The 18,849-nt window shown below is 40.1% G+C and overlaps 1 protein-coding gene across 1 annotated transcript in view; it reads left to right on the plus strand.

The window, feature by feature from the left end:
* LOC121080622 (CDC42 small effector protein 2-like) overlaps positions 1 to 15,559 on the plus strand; it is a 59,507-nt gene extending 43,948 nt beyond the window's left edge. The window contains exons 3-5 of the mRNA XM_040578771.1: positions 4,512 to 4,613; positions 14,196 to 14,313; positions 14,753 to 15,559. Coding sequence (XP_040434705.1) covers positions 4,512 to 4,613; positions 14,196 to 14,294 — 201 coding nt within the window. The 3' untranslated portion in view covers positions 14,295 to 14,313; positions 14,753 to 15,559. The remainder of the gene's footprint in view (positions 1 to 4,511; positions 4,614 to 14,195; positions 14,314 to 14,752) is intronic.
* The last annotated feature ends 3,290 nt before the right edge of the window (positions 15,560 to 18,849 follow it).

The raw sequence follows: 18,849 nt of genomic DNA on the forward strand, positions 1-18,849 counted from the left end.
GCAAAAGATGAATGTGCTGCTTTTGTACTCCTTTCAGTTTAAATATACTAAATTTATTGAAGTACCAATCTATGTGTCACTTCCTATTGTTTACAGAATAACAGTGCTGCATATATTCTTTAAGGTATAGGGTCTCAGAAAATACAACTTCAGAATAATAATGTTTGTAGTCCCATCTGTAAAAGTTTTGTTGCCTTTCTAAGTATACTCCCCCAGTCTTGTTATAACCTCCTAAAACAGGTGACTTCTTACAGTGTTCTCCATATCCAGTCACCTACACTAGTCAGTCTTTTTAGTTCTCTGAATGAGTCTATGTCTTCACTAAGGAGTAGCACATCTTAACAGGAGCAGTTTTGTAGAGTAAAACAGTTGGTGTTGAGGAACCAAGGTGAACTTTAGATGTGTTTCAGGGTTTAATTCAGACTGGCTCATCTAGTCCTCTGGCCTCAATGTCCATTAGAAATTGGAGTGTATCAGCTAGGAGAGTGTCTTCCAGTTCAGCTTCATACAAAAGAAATGCAGTTTATGCACTCTAAGATTGCCCTGAAAATCAAACTGAAGCATGATAGACAAGGACTGGCAAAGTCCCTTCAAAAACATGCTTCTGATCCAAGCTAAAACACTGATGTAAATGCAAACTGAGTGCTCCTGCAACCAAAAAGCATCAGTTTTATTTGCTTTTAGAGTGAACTGCTTTGGGGTCTTTGTTTAGCAGAGCATTTAAATATTGTTCCATTGCTTTAAAGAGTGAGCACATGCTAAGATGTAACTGGCTTAGATGGCCACTGATTAGAAACTTGCTTAAGATAAGAATCAAGGTTCGATGGTGATTCAAACTAGTGGTTACTGGTTCGTTCACTAGCTTATGAGTGGAGAATTATTTAGGCATTCACAAAATCCAGCATTTTAATGCTGTTACTGCTATAACAGCATTCTTAGCAACAAGTAAAGAAGAAAATAAGTTGAGTTGCTCAAAGAAAGAGTTTAGTTCTCTGCATATCAAAACCCCAGCATTTCAAAACTCCATTAAAACCAACAGATCATGGAAGTAGTATTTGTACACACAAATGCCTTTGGCTTTCTATTATTCTACAAAAAAAAAGGAAATCTAAATTAAACTTCTACAAAAATGAAACAATTTAAAGTATTTTAATTGAGGGAGTTCTGTGTTCCAGTAGCATGTGACTTTCCAGAGATTCTTCCCACTTTAGAATGAGGACTACAACACAGACAAACTATCCCAGCATTTTACATTATTATATTATGTAAATATAGTAACTATGTATTTGAAGTAATCATTATGCCTGGTGAAGATGCTTCTAATACTGAACATTTTAAATTAGGAGTTTTCATCCAGTGTAAACAAACTGAGTAAAAGATGTCTCCACTCAAGTTAGTCATATATGTTTTGCTATTTTATATCATGCATAAATTAAGAATTAGTTAGCTTTATATATGTAAGTTTGACTTCTAGACTGAAATATTAATGTGTTGGGACATGGCAAGAGATTCTTTTGTAACTATTTGTCTCTATGAAATATATCAGTTTTCTGTATTTGAGTCATCTAAATTTCCATGAATGCTTTCTCTTTGAAAGCCCTTAGAAACGACATGACAATGTTTTCATAGCTATGGTTATTTCATTTGGTTGATCCTGTCAAATTAGTTTGGTATAGAGAATTCACTAATAGTTTATGTATAGAACAGGTCATTTTGTTTTGCTATTCCTCCGTAAGCAGTTTTGCTTCCCCCCACCCCATGGCTGTTAAATACTGATGCAATAAGGAGTTTAAACCTGCTTTTAGCAACAGTGAAAAGGTACAGGAAAGGATTAAAAGTGATTTTTATTTGCTGGCTAAGCTCCATAATGTATTCTTATAGCTGCAGGCTCTGATTCATAAAGATTCATTTGTGGCTGTGTTTCAATAGCAGTGAGTCCACTGATGAGGCATGTACATTCCTGTGTGAGTCTGGGTGTTCTTAAGATCTTATGGCTGACTAGAAATGGACATTGAACAGACTTTAAGAGAATGAGAAGCTTTTAATTCATCTTAAGTAGTTTTGTAGCTATTAAACTGCATTTTGTTTAACATACTGTAAATTGAAATATCCATATTATGCTCCATGACTGTTCTCATCTTTTAAATACAGGATACTGGCTTGTAGTGGTTGCAGGCTGCGTGGTTCACTCTATTCAAGCTTTCTGGCCTAAAAGATGAGGATAGTATTTTCCATTGTATCCTCTAGATGCTCAGCTAGAAGCAGGACACCAAAGCAACTTTTAACTAGAGGAAGTCCTTACTGCCTCTAATGCAGTTGCATTCCCAAACAAAACGTGTATGGATGTACTAGAAATGTTGCAAAGGGAGTTTCAAATTAGATTTAAAGAGCTTCGTCTCCATGAACAGGACATGCAGCTTTTCCAGAACCCATTTTCTGTTGACAGTGAAACTGTTGATCCGATTTACCAAATGGAATTGGCTGAGCTACAGACTTGTGACTCGCTGAAAGATGCATTCAAATCAAGCAGCCTTACTAATTTCTATGCATCTCTCCCCTCAGAGACATATCATAATCTCAGGAACCATGCACTCCAAATTGCAACCATCTTTGGCAGCACCTATGTCTGTGAGCAGACTTTTTCCCAAATGAAACATCTGAAATCTCCAGTCACATCCAGACTAACTGATGAACACTTGCATCACTTGCTACGACTGGCAGTGACAAATATGGAACCTAACATTGACCATCTCATTAGCCAAAAGCAGGCCCATAGTTCACATTGAAATATTATTTGGTTTTGTTGATTACAATTGTTCTTAATTTAAAATATTGCATTCTTTTCCCTGTTTTTTGTGCACTACTACAAATATAATATGTGTGGTGACGCAATTTGAGGCGGACTGAAAAGAAACACTATGTCTGCATGGATGGGTTTGGACAAAATGGCCTTTATTGTTTATAAAAACTATTTATGTATCTTAGACAGTGCAGGTGTTATACCCTGATAGGTTTTTGCGTCCTTCTTCTTGCTTGCTATTTGCTGTTGCTGTAGGTGCCCGTATGCTGCGGTTCTAAGTTCTGGTTCTTCACATCCTGTTTACAGACCTGACAATTCGTGGCTGTCTTAAAGGTACACGGCTAAGTCTTTGAAGTCAACTAACTTGTCTGCAGACCCGCTGCAGACCCCAACAAATATGTGCAGTGTGCATAGGAATTCGTTCATTTTTTTCCAAACTATATTCCGGCCCCCGACAGTGTCTGAGGGACAGTGAACCAGCCCCCTGTTTAAAAACTTTGAGGACCCCTGCTCTAGGGTATGGTCATTTTCAATGAGAAACTGTGACGACTAGCTACTTAACAGTGCAGGTTTATTAGTGCAAGAGATATACAGGTTTCTTTGATTGCCGGTGATAGTGACTGTTTGCAAAAAGGCACAATGCAAATAAAATGTTATAAAGTAAAAAATGTGTGGAAAAGTTACAAACAATACAGTCTGGCTACAAATATTAAAAAGTAACTCTAGAGATAGAAATATCTCTAGAGTCTCCCGAAAAAGTGCTTAGTTTAAGTCTCACCCAAGGCGTTCCAATGGGGGGAGAAGCAAGGCTCAGCCCGTCGGCCAATCCCAGGAGTCAGTCTCGGTGGCATCTTTCCTTAAGTTGTTCTCAGTGGTGTCTTCCCCACTTGTTCCCCTCATTCATTCACTTTTTATGCTTCTCCTTTTTATGCTTCTCTTTACTCTCAGGTGGAGCTTGAGTGACTCTAGTCATACATTCCTTTATGTGTATTGTTACATTCCTTATTGTTGTAAAGTTATCTCGCTTTCATTTAAAGATACAGTTCACTCTAAATTTACTACACATGCTCCCCAAGCGGGGTATTCACTCTCTTTGGGGGGGCCATTTGAGTAGGAGGTAGGAGGTTGCGATCTCCCACTACCACAATTATTTTACCCTAGCATCCTTGAGTCTTGTCTCTTCAGCAGTTTTTCTTTTAGCAGTTAGCATGTCTTCATCAGAAGGCTTTGAAGTGCTGAGGGGGCCTAGTTCCCAACCTTCTCTCACTGATAATGAGGATCTTGCTTGGTCTTTGCCACAGTTGTTGGCTCAGCAACAGACATCTCATATATTTTACAGCCACTATGCAGCTTATCGGCTGTATGGTACCATCATGTTCCCAATCCTGCAGGGAGTACAGCAGAGCCTGGCCATGGTGTCTCCACTCTGCTCCACCCTCCACTGCTCCTCTAGGATAGCAGGTTGTGTTGTGTGGTTTAGGGAACTGTGGTGATGTAGATTTTGTGCATACCAACCATCTGAAAGTGGCAATTGTTTATTTCCCTAAAAAGCTTTCTGTAATACTATGCTTCTATTAGGACTCAAATTTTCTCAAATCCCCCCCCTCAAGGTGATTTTCCCACATACTCCTATGAAAATAGCCTATGGTGTATGAAATTATCTATGGGCAGTTAACTTCTACATCAGATGGTTTCTTTACATGCCTTTCAGAAAAGACGACGGCGGATTGACCAAAGCATGATTGGGAAGCCAACAAACTTTGTTCACACGGCTCATGTAGGATCAGGAGACCTATTCAGTGGAATGAACTCGGTAAGCATGAGTGGATGACGAATATTTCATCTTTGATACAATATGGGAACATGACTATTGCGGCTGAAACAATTAGTTGAAGGAGTGGTTCTCAACTGAGTTATGAGTTTCTGTAAAGCTGAAAAACAACCTGCTAGTGTCTTAATTCCAAGCCTTAACTACTTGCGTTTAAGATTATGGAATATCATATTAACAATTCCTACATTTACTGACAACACAAAGTACATTTTTTTTAAATTATACAAGGTATATGTAGAGTACTTCTTAAATTTATTCCAATAACATGTATGAACTAAAATAGAAGTATATATTAAAATATACTAGAGTATTTCAGAAAAAAATCTTTTAAAGTATCTTAGAATTCCAATTAGATTTCTTAAATATTGTTAAAATGTTGTTTATATAAAACTCTGTAACTTTCCTTAGTTTATAGTTCACACAAATATTCTTATTGTGTGTACTTATTGAGCTTCTCACTATTTGTGATGTGAATTATTTCCAGAGCAAGCAACACTGATGTCACAAATGGGGTTTTGTGGTTTCCTGTAGATGATGGGAACTATAAGTATTTTTATGTCTTTGAAAGTGAAAAACAGAGACTAAGAGTGGTGGGTTAGCCTTTGCCAACAGCCAAAATCCCACCTAGCCACTCACTCAGTCCCCCTCCTCAGTGGGACAGAGGGACAAAATAGGATGAGAAAGCTTGTGGGTCGACATAAAGACAGGATATCACTTACCAATTACTGTCATAAGAAAAACAGACTCAACTTGGGGAAAAATAATTTAATTTTTTGCCAATTAAAATAGATTCATATAGTGAGAAACAAAAAGACAAACATCAAACCAACAAGTTTTCTCCTCCCTTTCCCAGGCTGAACTTCACTCCTCCTTGACCTGCCCCAATGAGCTCTGTGTGTGTGGAGAGGGTTATGGTCAGTACATAGTGGTTTTTCTCTGCACCCTTTCCTTTTCACAGAATCATAGAATGATTTGGGTTGGAAGGGACCATCAAAGATCATCTAGTCCAATCCTTCTGCCATGGGCAGGGACATCTTTCACTAGACCAGGTTGCTCAAAGCCCCGTCCAACCTGACCTTGAACACTTCCAATGATGGGGCGTCCACAACTTCTCTGGGCAACCTGTTCCAGTGTCTCACCATTCTTATTGTAATTTCTTTTCCCCTTATGTTCAATCTAAATCTACCCTCTTTCAATTTAAAAATGTTGCCCCATGTCCTGTCACTACGGGCTTTGGTAAAAAGACTCTCCATCTTTCTTACAAGCCCCCTTTATATATTGAAAGGCTGCAATAAGGTCTCCCTGGAGCCTTCTCTTCTCCAGGATGAATCCCAACTCTCAGCCTTTCTGCATAGGAGAGGTGTTCCATCCCTCTGATCATTTTTGTGTCCCTCCTCTGGACCCGCTCTAAGAGGTCCATTTCATTCTTGTGCTGAGGTCCCCAGAGCTGGATGTAGAACTCCAGGTGGGGTCTCACAAGAGCAGAGTAGAGGGGGAGTCCTCTGCAGGGCTGCTCTCAATCCATTAATCACCTAGTCTGTACTGATATTGGGGATTGCCCTGACCCAGGTGCAGGACCTTGCACTTGATCTTGTGGAACGTCATGAGATTTGCACAGGCCCACTTCTCCAGTCTGTCATGGTTCCTCTGGATGGCATCCTTTCCCTCTAGCATATCAACTGCATCACTCAGCTTGGTGTCATCTGCAAACTTGTTGAGGACACTGTCTACATCATTAATGAATATATTAAACAGTACCAGTCCCAATATGGATCCCTGAGGGACACCACTTGTTACTAGTTTCAATTTGGACATTGAGCCATTGATTAACTCTCTGGATGCAGCCATCCAGCCAATTCCTTATGCACCTAATAGTCCATCCATCAAATCCATCTCTCTCCAATTTGGAGTCAAGAATGTTGTGAGGGACCACGTCAAAGGCTTTACAGAAGTCCAGGTAGATGACATCTGTAGCTCTTCTCTTGTCCACTGATGCAGTCACTCCAGCGTAGAAGGCCACTAGGTTGGTCAGGCACAATTTGCCCTTGGTGAAACCATGCTGGCTGTCTCCAATCACCTCTCTGTCTTCCATATGCTTCAGCATAGCTTCCAAGAGGATCTGCTCCATGATCTTACCAGGCATGGAGGTGAGGCTTACCAGTCGGTCATTCCCAGGGTCCTCCTTTTTAAAAATGGGTATGATATTCCCTTTTCTTCAGTCACTGGGGACTTTGCTTGACTGCCATGACTTCAGATATGATGGAGAGTGGCAAGGCAACTACATCTGCCAGTTCCCTCAGGACCCTGGATCCTACGGGCTTGTGTATGTTCAGGTTCCTCAGGTGATATCAAACTGGATCATTTCCTACGATGGGAAGGACTTTGTTCCACAGTCCCTGCCTTAAGGTTCAGGGACTTGAGAGATGTGGGAACAGTGATTGCCAGTGAAAATGGAGGAAAACAATCAGAGTACCTCAGCCTTCTCCATGTTGGTTGTCACTAGATCTCCTGTCTTATTTATCGGAGGGAGGTGGGGGTGGTGTACATTTTCTTTAGCCTTCTTTTTCTGACCAATGCACCTGTAGAAGCCCTTCTTATGATTCTTCACATCCCTTGCAAAATTCAGCTGCAACTGTGCCTTAGCTTTCCTGATCCCATCCCTACACATTTGGGCAGCATCCCTATATTCTTCCCAGAATGAGTGTCCCTGCTTCCACTGCCTATGCATTTCCTTTTTGCGCTTCGGCTTGACCAGAAGGTCCTTACTCAGCTATGCTGGCCTTCTGTCTTCCTTGCCTGATTTCTTATGCATGGGAATCAAGAGCTCTCGTGCTCTAAGAAAAATGTCCTTAAAAGCTGCCAGCTCTCTTCTGCTCCTTTATCCCTGAAGGCAGATTCCTAGGGGGTCCCATCCACTAGTTCTTTAAACACCTGAAAGTTTGCTCTCCTAAAATTCAGGGTCTTGACTTTACTCTTCACCTGGCTCATATCCCTTGAGATCACAAATTCCACCAGGGCATGATCACTGCAGCTCAGGCTGCCTCCAGTCTTGACCTCTCCAAATAGTTCATCTTTGGTGGTAAGCAACAGGTCCAGTAATGCTTCTCTGGTTGGGCTGTGTATCACCTGGATTAAAAAATTATCCTCACACTCCAAGAGTCTCCTGGACTGCATACAGCTTGCTGTGCTGCTTGTCCAGCAGATGTCAGGGTGGTTTAAGTCCCCCAGCAGGATCAGAGCCTGTGAGTGTGATACTTCTGGTAGTTGAAGTAAGAACACTTCATCAACATCCTCCTCTTCATCAGATGGCCTATAGTAGACACCAACCATGAGGCTTCCTCTGTTGGCTTGGCCCCTAATTTTCACCCATAAGCTTTCAACCTGTTCATCGCTGTCTTTCAAAGGCAACTCTGTGCAGTCAGTCCATTTTTTTACATAAGGGGCAACCCCCTGCCCCTCCTTCCTTTCCTGTCCCTTCTGAACAGTTTATAGCCATTGATCACAGAGCTCCAGTCATGTGAGTTATCCCACCAAATTTCAGTGATAGTGATTAGGCCATAGCTTTCCAGATGCACAGTGGCTTCCAACTCCTCCTGTTTGTTACCCATGCTATGTGCATTGGTATAGAGACACTTCAGTTGGGCTGTCAACTGTGTCACCTTTTTGGAGGTTCAAGCCCCAATTCCTTTGCGGCATTTCTCAGGTGATCCCTTGTTGGTTCCTAACACATCAGCAGCCCCTGGCTCTTCTCTGTTGCTCAAAACTCCATCCCCTTCCCCTACTGAGTCTAGTTTAAAGCTCTGTTTGGGCATGGGTTCTCCACAAGCTGTAGTCTTTCAGGAATATCCATGTTTGGTGTGGGTCCTCCACAGGCTCAGGGAGTATCTGCTCCAGTGCCTGGAACACCTCCTCCTTCTCTGACCTTGGTGCTCCCTCTGTTGTTTCTCTTTTTGTTCCTCCCTCCTCTCTCTCCAGTGGTTTTTCCCTTTCTTAAATATGTTTTCACAGAGGAATCACTAACTTTGCTCATAGGCTCAGTTTTGGCCTGCAGTGGGTCTGTTGTGGAGCCTGCTGGAACTGGCTGTATCTGACACAGGGCAGCCCTGCATGGGAAGCCCCTCTTCTCACAAAGGCCACCCCTGCAGCCCCTCTGGCTACCAAAACCTTGCCACATATACCCAATACACTAAGATATATATTGAAAGTGACCTTATGAGAATAAATTTATTTTGTACTATTTCATATTTTCTGTGGAATGTCAATATATTTTTAAGGTCATTAATACACAATCTAAGAATGGCATATAGATAATGATGAAAAATACTTCTTGACCTTAATAATCCCCTTTAAAGAAGTCATTTCTTTATGGTGGATTTTAGCAAAGGGGAAGAGAGAGTTCTGTCAGGGGTATTAGAATAAAGAACAGAGCTGTAAAGAAAAAAGTCAGTTTTAATGTAGGCAAGTGAGGTCATTTGTAGCTTCCTAGAAACTAGTTTGATTTTTTACAGCTTACTGCGATCAGAAGAAAACTTTCATAACTCAGTAATCATTGGGGAAGGGCAAAACTGGGAAATCTGACATGGCAAAGAAAGTACCAGGTTTTCCCTGAAAGCAACATTATGGATTGGAAGTAATTTATGCTAAAACATCTGTAAGCAAGTTAAATAGACAAGCACTGTTTCAGCTTGATAAAATTAAATTAAAGCTAATTATCTATTTAATGAAATATATTACATTAATATTTAAAACTATGTTTAAATTACAATAATTAAATGAGTGGTGTTCTTAATAAAATTTTTAAAATGCATGGTTTTTTGCTTTTTAGATGTTTGCTGCTCTTCCTGTGAGAACTTTTCCCATTCTCACAGCTGAGCAGCCTCATGGGAGGCTTGTGTTGGTTGTCTGAAGCTTTACTCTCTCACTTCAGACTGTTTCCCCTACTTGCCCTCACCTTTGCCTTGCATAACACCCAACTCATCTCCAGATAGTAGATAATCATTATTGTCTCTCTACATGGACTTTTTCTTTCATTCTAACACTCATAACTGGTTGTATCTCTTTCTCTTTTTTTTTCTTTTGGATAATGTGCTGCATCAGTGACTAGAGTGATTTTTCTGAACCCAGATAAGAAGAGACAGCATGCAAAAAATAATCTATTTCTCTCTCTTTTTAGAATTACAAATCTCTACTTTTTCATATTTGACTATTTTCCTGCCTCTTCCTTGGTGACTCACTGTGGTAATATTTCATCCAGTCTCTGTGTTAATTCTTGACAGTGTAAATTCCAAGATCACAGGCTTCTCTTCATGTGTTTTTCTGCTACTTAACTTCCTTTATAATATGGATGTTATATTACTTCATGAACTTACTTCTGCCTTCTCTCTTCTGAATATCTTAGGAAGACCTCCTGCAATTTCATTAGCTTTTTCCCATATAAATTTGTGAATAAATTTGAACTGCTCTGAACCTTTTTCATCAGCATTGTTCTTTATTATATATCCTCATGCTTCTGAGTACAGTAGTTTTCTGACTACTGAAATATTTTGGGTTTTGTTTGCCTTCTCTGTAAAGAACCTTGCTATTTTGTCAAAGGCAAAATTATACAGTAGGAACCCTCTGTGCACCGTTCCCTTCTCATTCCCATCACCTTCTTTTCTTAGTTTTTCTCATTTACTTAGTTTTCTCTTGTTTACTTTCTCAAGGACCATCTTATTTCCTGATTTTAAAGGGGAGGGAAGAAATTAATTAGATAGATATACAACATAACAGATTGTATGATCTTGAATTGGTGTGATCCTTTTCAAAATTCTTGAATCCTTATCCTATCTAAATTAGACGTAAACCAGAAAAGAACCTTTGTTATTATGTATCATCACAGGGAAGGCAATGCTGTCTTTGAAGGAAAAAAGCTTTTCATTGTGCTTGTTCTTGCAGTTTAGACTGTCTAAAAAGGAGAGTGCTTCAGAAAGAGTGCCACCTTGTCAGCCCACAATTCTGTTAGACATGCTTTTTAGTCAGTGTTTTTGACATTGTATGTATCCTACATAAATTTTCATATAGAAGATGGCCACTGAACTACTAATGCAGTCAAGCTTACATTTGCTGGAGTTTATTTTAGGTGCAACAGCCTCTGCATTTTAGACTAATACTTCTTTACTCATTAACACAAACATGCATGTGGGGCGGCAGGCAACCCCCTCCTTGCCCACCTAGCCTTCCCAGGTGCCTCTGTACAAAAGATATGAGTCTCTGGATGTGGAAGACCAGTCAATGGATGATGTGGATGACGGTCCATCTCTATCAGAGGTGTTGCCAAGGTCCGAAAGGTCTACTCCCTGTATCACGACCACCTGCACAAGGAAGAAAAGATGGGTTATATTTGTATTTGTAGGTGACTCCCTTCTGAGTGGAACAGAGGGTCCAATATACCAGACAGACCCTCCTCTTAGGGAAGTCTGCTGCCTCCCTGGGGCCCAGGTTAAGGACATCACTAGGAAACTTTAGCCTGGTATGGCCCTCAGACTGTTACCCACTGCTCTTCCATGTGGGTGGCAATGAAGCCACGTGTAGTCCAAGGGCAATCAAAAGACACTTCAGGGCCATGGGATGGTTGGTAAGAGAATCTGGAGCACAGGTAATTTTTTCCTCTATCCTTCCAGTTGCAGAAGAAACAGAATGACCTAGTCTATTAATATACGGCTCTATGGCTGTTGCCACCACCAGAATTTTGGATTTATTGATAATGGGATGGCCAACACGGTACCAGGGCTGCTGGCATCAGATGGGATTTACCTTTCTTAAAGGGGGAAGAGGGTCTTTGCTCACAAGCTAGCAGGGCTCATTGACAGAGCTTTAAACTAGACTTGAAGGGGGAGGGGGGTAATATCAGGCTTGCCCGTGACAAGCTGTGGAACAACACACCAATGTTAGAGGGACAGGATGCTAGTGAGGGCCTTCAACGTGTTGCTCCAAGACGTGCTGGGTACACTGGAGTACACTTGAAGTTTTATGGAGATGACCCAGGGGCTCCTGAGGTAATAGGAACCAAGAGGGAAACACTGGTGAAATACCTCAAAGGAATTAAGGGGTGTTCCTCTAAGAAGATGAAACAGCTGACAGCCCAGAAGTGCCTCTACACCAATGCATGCAGCATGGGCAACAAACAGGAGAAGTTGGAAGCCACCATGCTGCTAGAGAGCTACGACCTAGTTGCCACTACTGAAACTTCATGGGACGAATCCCATCACTGGAGTGCAGCTATCAATGGCTACAGGCTGTTTAGAAGGGACAGGTGAGGAAGGAGGGATGGAGGGGTTACGCTCTACATCAAGAAATGGATAGACTGTGAAGAGCCGGCTCTGAAGAATAGCCATGAGCAGCTTGAAAGTTTATGGGCAAGAATTGGAGACCAAGCAACAAAGGGAACCTTGTGATTGGTGTCTAATACAGGCCACCTGATCAGGAGAGCCTATTGACAAAGCCTTCTTACTCCAGCTACAGGAGGCATCGCACTTGCAGGCTCTTGTCCTGCTGAGGGACATCCACCACCCTGATGTCTGCTGGAAAAATAGCATGGTGAGCTGTAGGCAATCCAGGGGACTCCTGGACTACACTGAGGATAACTTCTTAAGCCAGGTAATAGACAGCCCTACCAGAGGGGATGCGATACTGGACCTGATGGTCACCAATGAAAGTGAGCTAATCAGTGATGTCAGGATTGAAGGCAGCCTGGGCTGCAGTGGTCATGCATTGGTGGAGTTTGCAGTCCTGAGGGATATTGTTCAGGTGAAGAGTAAAGTCAGGACCCTGAATTTTAGGAAAGCAAACTTCCAGCTGTTCAAGGAGTTAGTTGATAGCACCCCCTGGGAAACTGCCCTCAGGGACAAGGGAGGAGAACAGAGCTGGCAGATCTTTAAGGATGCTTTCCATAGAGTGCAAGAACTCTCAATCCCCATGTGTAAGAAATCAGGAAAGGAAGGCAAGAGATCAACATGTATGAGTCAAGACCTGCTGGTCAAACTAAAAGGCAAGAAGGAAATGCACAGGCAGTGGAAGCAGGGACAGGTATCCTGGGAAAAGTATAGGGATGTTGCTCAGTTGTGTAGGGATGGGATCAGGAAGGCCAAGGCACAGCTGAAGCTGAACTTGGCAAGGGACACAAAGAAGGTATGTCAGCCAGAAAAGGAAGGTCAAAGAAAGTGTACCCCCTCTGATGAACAACACTGGCAAACTGTAACAACAGATGAGGAGAAGGCCGAGGTACTCAACAACTTTTTTGCCTCAGTCTTCACTGGCAACCTCTTTTCCCACACCTCTCAAGTGGATGGACCACAAGGCAGGGACTGGGGGAGTAAAGTCTCTCCCACTGTAAGAGAAGATCAGGTTCATGACCACCTGAGGAACCTGAACACACATAAGTCTATGGGGCCTGACAAGATGCATCCCAAAGTCCTGAGGGAACTGGCTGATATAGTTGCCAAGCCACTCTCCATCATATTTGAAAAGTCACGGCAGTCAGGTGAAGTCCCCAGTGACTGGAAAAAGAGAAACATTGCACCTCTTTTTAAAACAGGTAGAAAGGAGAACCCTGGGAACTACCAACCTGTCAGCCTCACCTCTGTGCCTGGGAAGATCATGGAACAGATCCTCCTAGAAACTATGCTAAGGCACATGGAGGACAAGGAGGTGATACGAGACAGCCAGCATGTCTTCACCAAGGGCAAGTCTTGCCTGACCAACCTAGTGGCCTTCTATAATGGAGTGACTACATCAGTGGACAAGGAAAAAGCTATGGATGTCATCTACCTGGACTTCTGTAAGGCCTTTGAGACAGTCCCCCACAACATCCTTCTCTATAAATTGGAGAGATATGGATTTGATGGATGGACTGTTTGGTGTATGAGGAATTGGCTGCATGGTCGCATCCAGAGGGTAGTGGTCAACGGCTCAATGTCCAGATGGAGCTCAGTGACAAGTGGTGTCCCTCAGAGGTCTGTATTGTGACCAGTACTGTTTAATATCTTCATCAATGACATAGTGGGATTGAGTGCACCCTCAACAAGTTTGCAGATGACACCAAGCTGAGTGGTGTGGTCGACACACTTCAGTTACTAGGTAGATATTTTATAAATTGATTATTGCATTTTTAATGTAATGGTATTAACTTCACTGGTTTATCATGCTTGGCAAAGAATGTTTTCCATATAACAAGCTAAAATACAGCTTGTCAGGTAGAGTGGAATGGATACTGATAATATTGGATTTATTTTCTTGATTAATCAAGCAGCTCAATGAAAGCCTGAATCAGCCAGTTTTCTTTGGGATAGAGGAAAAACTTCTGCATCAGCACCACTTCTTCTATCTCTCCTGCTGTGCTGCCTGCAGAAGTGAAAATTCCAGAAAGCCTACTCTGCATATATCCTCATGCAAAAGTAATGTAGCTTTAATGGTGAGAGTGCACTTGAAAAACAAACCAAAAAATAAAACCAAAAGCAAGAAGAATCCATAGTTCACTTCTGCTTGTCTGCCTTGTTTTCTCTGACCCCCTTTCCCTTCTGTCTCCAGGTGAGCTCAATTCAGAACCAAATGCAGTCCAAGGGAGGCTATGGAAGTGGCATATCTGCAAGCATTCAGATGCAGCTTGTAGACACTCAGGCAGGATAACCCTGGAGAAACCTTTCCAGTAAGTATTACTGTCTGCTTTTCAGGCACTAGTAAAGTAGTGAGGAAGAACATTCTGCCCCATATCGTGATTAGCTCCCTATAAACAGCTGTGTCCTTATGAGGCACTATTAAAATGTATTTCTGGGTACAACATTCAATAGCATGTAAGCATGTTGATTTTTATTATATAATGAACAAGACAGTAATAATTCAGTCCTGACTGCAAAGCTGTCCTTAAACTTGTTTTATGTCCAAGAATTTATTGTAGGTAAATCTTTGCAAGAGAACTTAGTTGTATACCAAATTTCAAAAGAGTTTTGTGATATAATTAGGATATAATTTTTGCAACAGTACTATTTAATTAAGCAAAATATGCGTGGTGGTAAATATGTTATGGTAGGAAAATCATCACTATCAAAATGTTCAAAACCCAGTTTAATGTGTTTTTTGTGTTACAGGTTTATTTTCCTCTTTTACCTTGGTCACTGCTTTATGTTCATGATGAGAGAAGTGATGGCTCATTGTTCACACTTTGTGATTACTGCACTGAAAAGTTGCTGTTCTGCTCTGATGATGCTGTTTATGAGATTGGTCCTACTGTGCCTTTCAGTGACATGCACACATTGGCCTCCTACCATTACCATGGATGTAGAGCTGTTTAGGATCAGTTTTAGCTGTTTATTAAAGCAAATTAAAGCACCAACCTTAGCTTCCATCATCAATACCTAATGCACAGCATTCTGTTACTCCTTATTCTTTAAATATTTTCTCCAATCAAGTAATTTTAAAATAAGTAAGTGTCCATTACTATTTTTAATCTCTCATTGTTCATATCCATTTTTGAAAGGCCAGTTCCCTGCAAGCACAAATTATTATTTCATACAAAATCATCATAACAGATGACCACATGTTTTGTGGAGCTGTTTTGTGTGGTGGCCTGTTTGGTGCCAGAAAAAAATTAAATTGCTTACTGCAGACTGATGATACTGTTGTTGGTGAAAAATTTAGCTGTGGCATGTCTCATGCCTGGTTTTGAAAAAGGACTTGTATCTTATCTGCTTCAGAGTTAGGTTTTTATTTTAAGTTTTATCCAACTGGTCTTGAAATAATAAAGAGAAAACTTGCATTCATAAGACATTTGTTATAAATGTTCAGTGTATTTATTTTGAAAGACTTGACCTCAAGACTGTAAACTGGTGTAGTATCTAAGTATTGTGGAAGTGTTTTAGTATATTTAAAAAATAAAATAATCATGTTTGGCTGCTGCTTTTTTTTTTACATTTTTTCTTAATTTTAGGCTGTATGGTCATTTTCAGTAGCAGTATGTCAGACTGCCTGCAGTATTAGCTGAAAATTTTAGTAGCCCTCTCTAAGTAGTTAGCAGTTTCTGTGTATTAAATACTTAGGGGCCATGGAAGTTGCTAAGAGCAACATAATAATCTGGCAGAACAAATGCCAGTGAAAACAACATACAGGGTGACTTTTTACAAAGTTGACAAAAAGCCTTTTGCTCAGGTTCCAAAGCATGTTTCTCTTTCACATGTGAAAACTGTATTTTGATATTGCACTGGTTTTGAATTATCTCTGTAAATCATCCTTTTTCTCCTTGTTGGTGGTTTGAAACAAGTTGGTGGTTTGAAACAAGTTGGTGGTTTGAAACCTGACTGAGTGAGATTTTTATATGGAAAAAAATTATCCTAAGGCATAACTGAGCCTAATAGTTTCAATTTTTATGCATAAACACCCATGTGTTTATAAATAAAGATTGCTTCATAAATTACTCTTTATTCTCTCCCTCTGCTTTCCCTGATTTCACATTGCAATAGTTATCCAACTGATTTAAACATTTATGAACCTACCTACTCTTCTCCTCAGTTCACAAAGATCAAGGGCTACGGAGGTAGCTGGCCTTCCCTAAGTTGTATTCCAGTGTATTCAGTTAGGTTGGATAGTCTTCACTGATAAAGGTACTGATTCTTGATGACACAAGATCAGATGTTTAGTTGTCTGGGGTGCACAAACACATAGCAATGCAGTGACATTTTTAGGAGCCAGCATTTCTCATGCAACTTGATCAATGAGTCTTAAATATACTATGATTACAAAGTTATTTAACTTTGTCATCAGTAACTGCAGCTTAAATTTACTTGCCAAAACTATCTTTCATTCCTCAACATGTCTTCAGATCAATAGCCAGAAAAAACCTGACATTTTTAAAAGACATACTTTTTTGTACAGTGTTCATTCTTTATTAAAGTCAGTTCAGTGCTGGCTTGTAGATATTCAAAGGAAAGCATTGACTTTGATTCATGAAATGTTTTTCTTTCAGTTGGTGGCCTGCCCTTTTTCTTTTTCATTAGTTACATTTGCATCAGAAAAAAACTTGTAGCCTACAGACAAATGCGTGGTGAAAATTCTCTGAAGAGTAACCTGTTAGTGTGAGAAGAAAGTAATTTTCAGGCTTGAGTTTTTCATTCCACTTGACCCTTTTGTTGCCAAAGGGATTAAACCTTAATTTTATTAGCTGTTTTGTTTCATTGATTTAATATGTTTACCAGGGGCCTCTGCAAGTATCTCAGAGTTTTCTTACTAAGAAACAAATTGGAAACCTTCCTACAGGATTTCTTCACTTTTGACTACAACTAGTATGTGTGTTTCCTTGCTTACCCTTGATAGTGATTCATATTCTTTTACTCTGGGGATCAGAAGACCAATTAAATACATCATCATAGCAATATGTACATCTCCATTAAATAGATGTGCAAAGCACAGTACCATCTACTCCTGTATTTTGCTCAAATGTACTTTTTGTTTGACACTCTCAAAGTTAATTCTTTAAGAACTAATTTATTACTTAAAACTTCATGCTAAATGACCGAAAGGACTTCTAATCAAGGGAGTCAATCTTGGGAAAGAACAGATAATGATAACAACACTGTTATGTAAATTATGCAGAAAGAAGTCTCCAAGTGAAAAAAGTTCTGGCTGCAAGAGAAGACAAGCTGATAAGGTGTTGCAATCACTAATTTGCACTAGAAGTGAGAAACTTGTAAACAATCCTCTGTGTGAATGAAATGAATATGTAATGTGAATATGCAAGTACTCTACTGTATATAATGCGTACCCTCGAGTATGTTGGTGTGCATGTTAGGAAGAAAGATCCATGTACCCAGTGCTGCAATAAACCAATGTCAGCTTTCTAAACTATCATTTGCTTTGGAGAGTTTTCCAGGTTATGATTTTTGGTAACAGAATTTGGCAACCCAGGTGGGACTTGCTCTCCAGAATCTTGAAAGACCAGAGGAATCGTGAGGACCCCAAGCACGCATCTTAGTATTTTGGGGAAGGCTCTCCGATTCATTGACCAGGTGAGTTTCTGCAACAGGTCTCTGGGTTATTAACAACTTTGGTCATAAATAATTAGGTTGCTTACAAATAACTTGTATTGGAGAGTAGGTTAGAGTCCCCCCTGTGGGTTAGAGTCCCCCCAGAATATTCAAATTATATACACATTGTTGAGCTATTGGTATTGTAGGTTAGGGTCCCACCAGGATATTTGAAGTGCAAAACTGTGTAAATCCATACACTATTATGAATTTACATACGCCCAGAGTCTGGATTTTGGGTATTGGTAATTTGAAACTTTATTGGAATTTGAAACTTATGGATTTACATACACCCAGAGTCTGGATTTTGGGTATTGGTAATTTGAAACTTTATTGGAATTTGAAACTTTGTTCAATATTGTTTTCTAGATTTTGTGTATAGGTAATTTGAAATTTTATTGGCAATGTGAAACTTTTTTGAATTTTGTTTACCAGATTTTGTCTCTATTGGATTTGTTTGCCAGATTTTGTTTAAGTATTGGGTGTCTGTAATTTTGAAAACTTTGTAACATGGGGACATTCCACTGAAGGGGGGTGGGTTCTTAAGAGTTCTCCATTGGGCTGTATATTAAGATATTGGAGCAAGTTTGGGGGTGATCCCCTCACTCAGAAAAAAATTGGTAGAATATTGTAATCATTGATGGCCCTTGTATACCTGTAGATGATCAGGAGAAATGACCTAAGAACAGAAGTATAAATTATAATAAAGTATTGCAATTAATGTTGTTTTATAGATGTGAAGGAAAATAAAGTCCCATATGTGGGTTTAGTGGTTGTTTTTTTTCCTTGAGAATTTATGAAAGAAGAAGGAAATATAAATTGATGATATTTGATTCTAATGTATTGATGATGATAGAGGATAAAAAGAAATTGCCTCGGTGTTGTTCTGCTTGTAGTATTGGGAAAAGATGTTTGAAAACGAAAAATGAAGAAGAGAATGTGCACTTGATGGTTTCAGGATAGTATTCTTAATAATAGGAAGAGATTTTTGCTTAAAGAAAAAAAATGGTGTTGGAGAAAGCTCAGGAAAAGAAGAGGATAAATGACTTATATTCCTTTGTTTGTGGGGCAGTCCGCTCCAGATATAAGAAGAAAGTTGCAAAAAGTAGATGGTATGTCTGGAATGTTGATATCTTAGTTGACAGAAATTGCTTATAAGGTTTATAATA

The sequence above is a fragment of the Falco naumanni genome, chromosome W (genome assembly GCF_017639655.2).
Source record: "Falco naumanni isolate bFalNau1 chromosome W, bFalNau1.pat, whole genome shotgun sequence".
NCBI lineage: Eukaryota > Metazoa > Chordata > Aves > Falconiformes > Falconidae > Falco > Falco naumanni.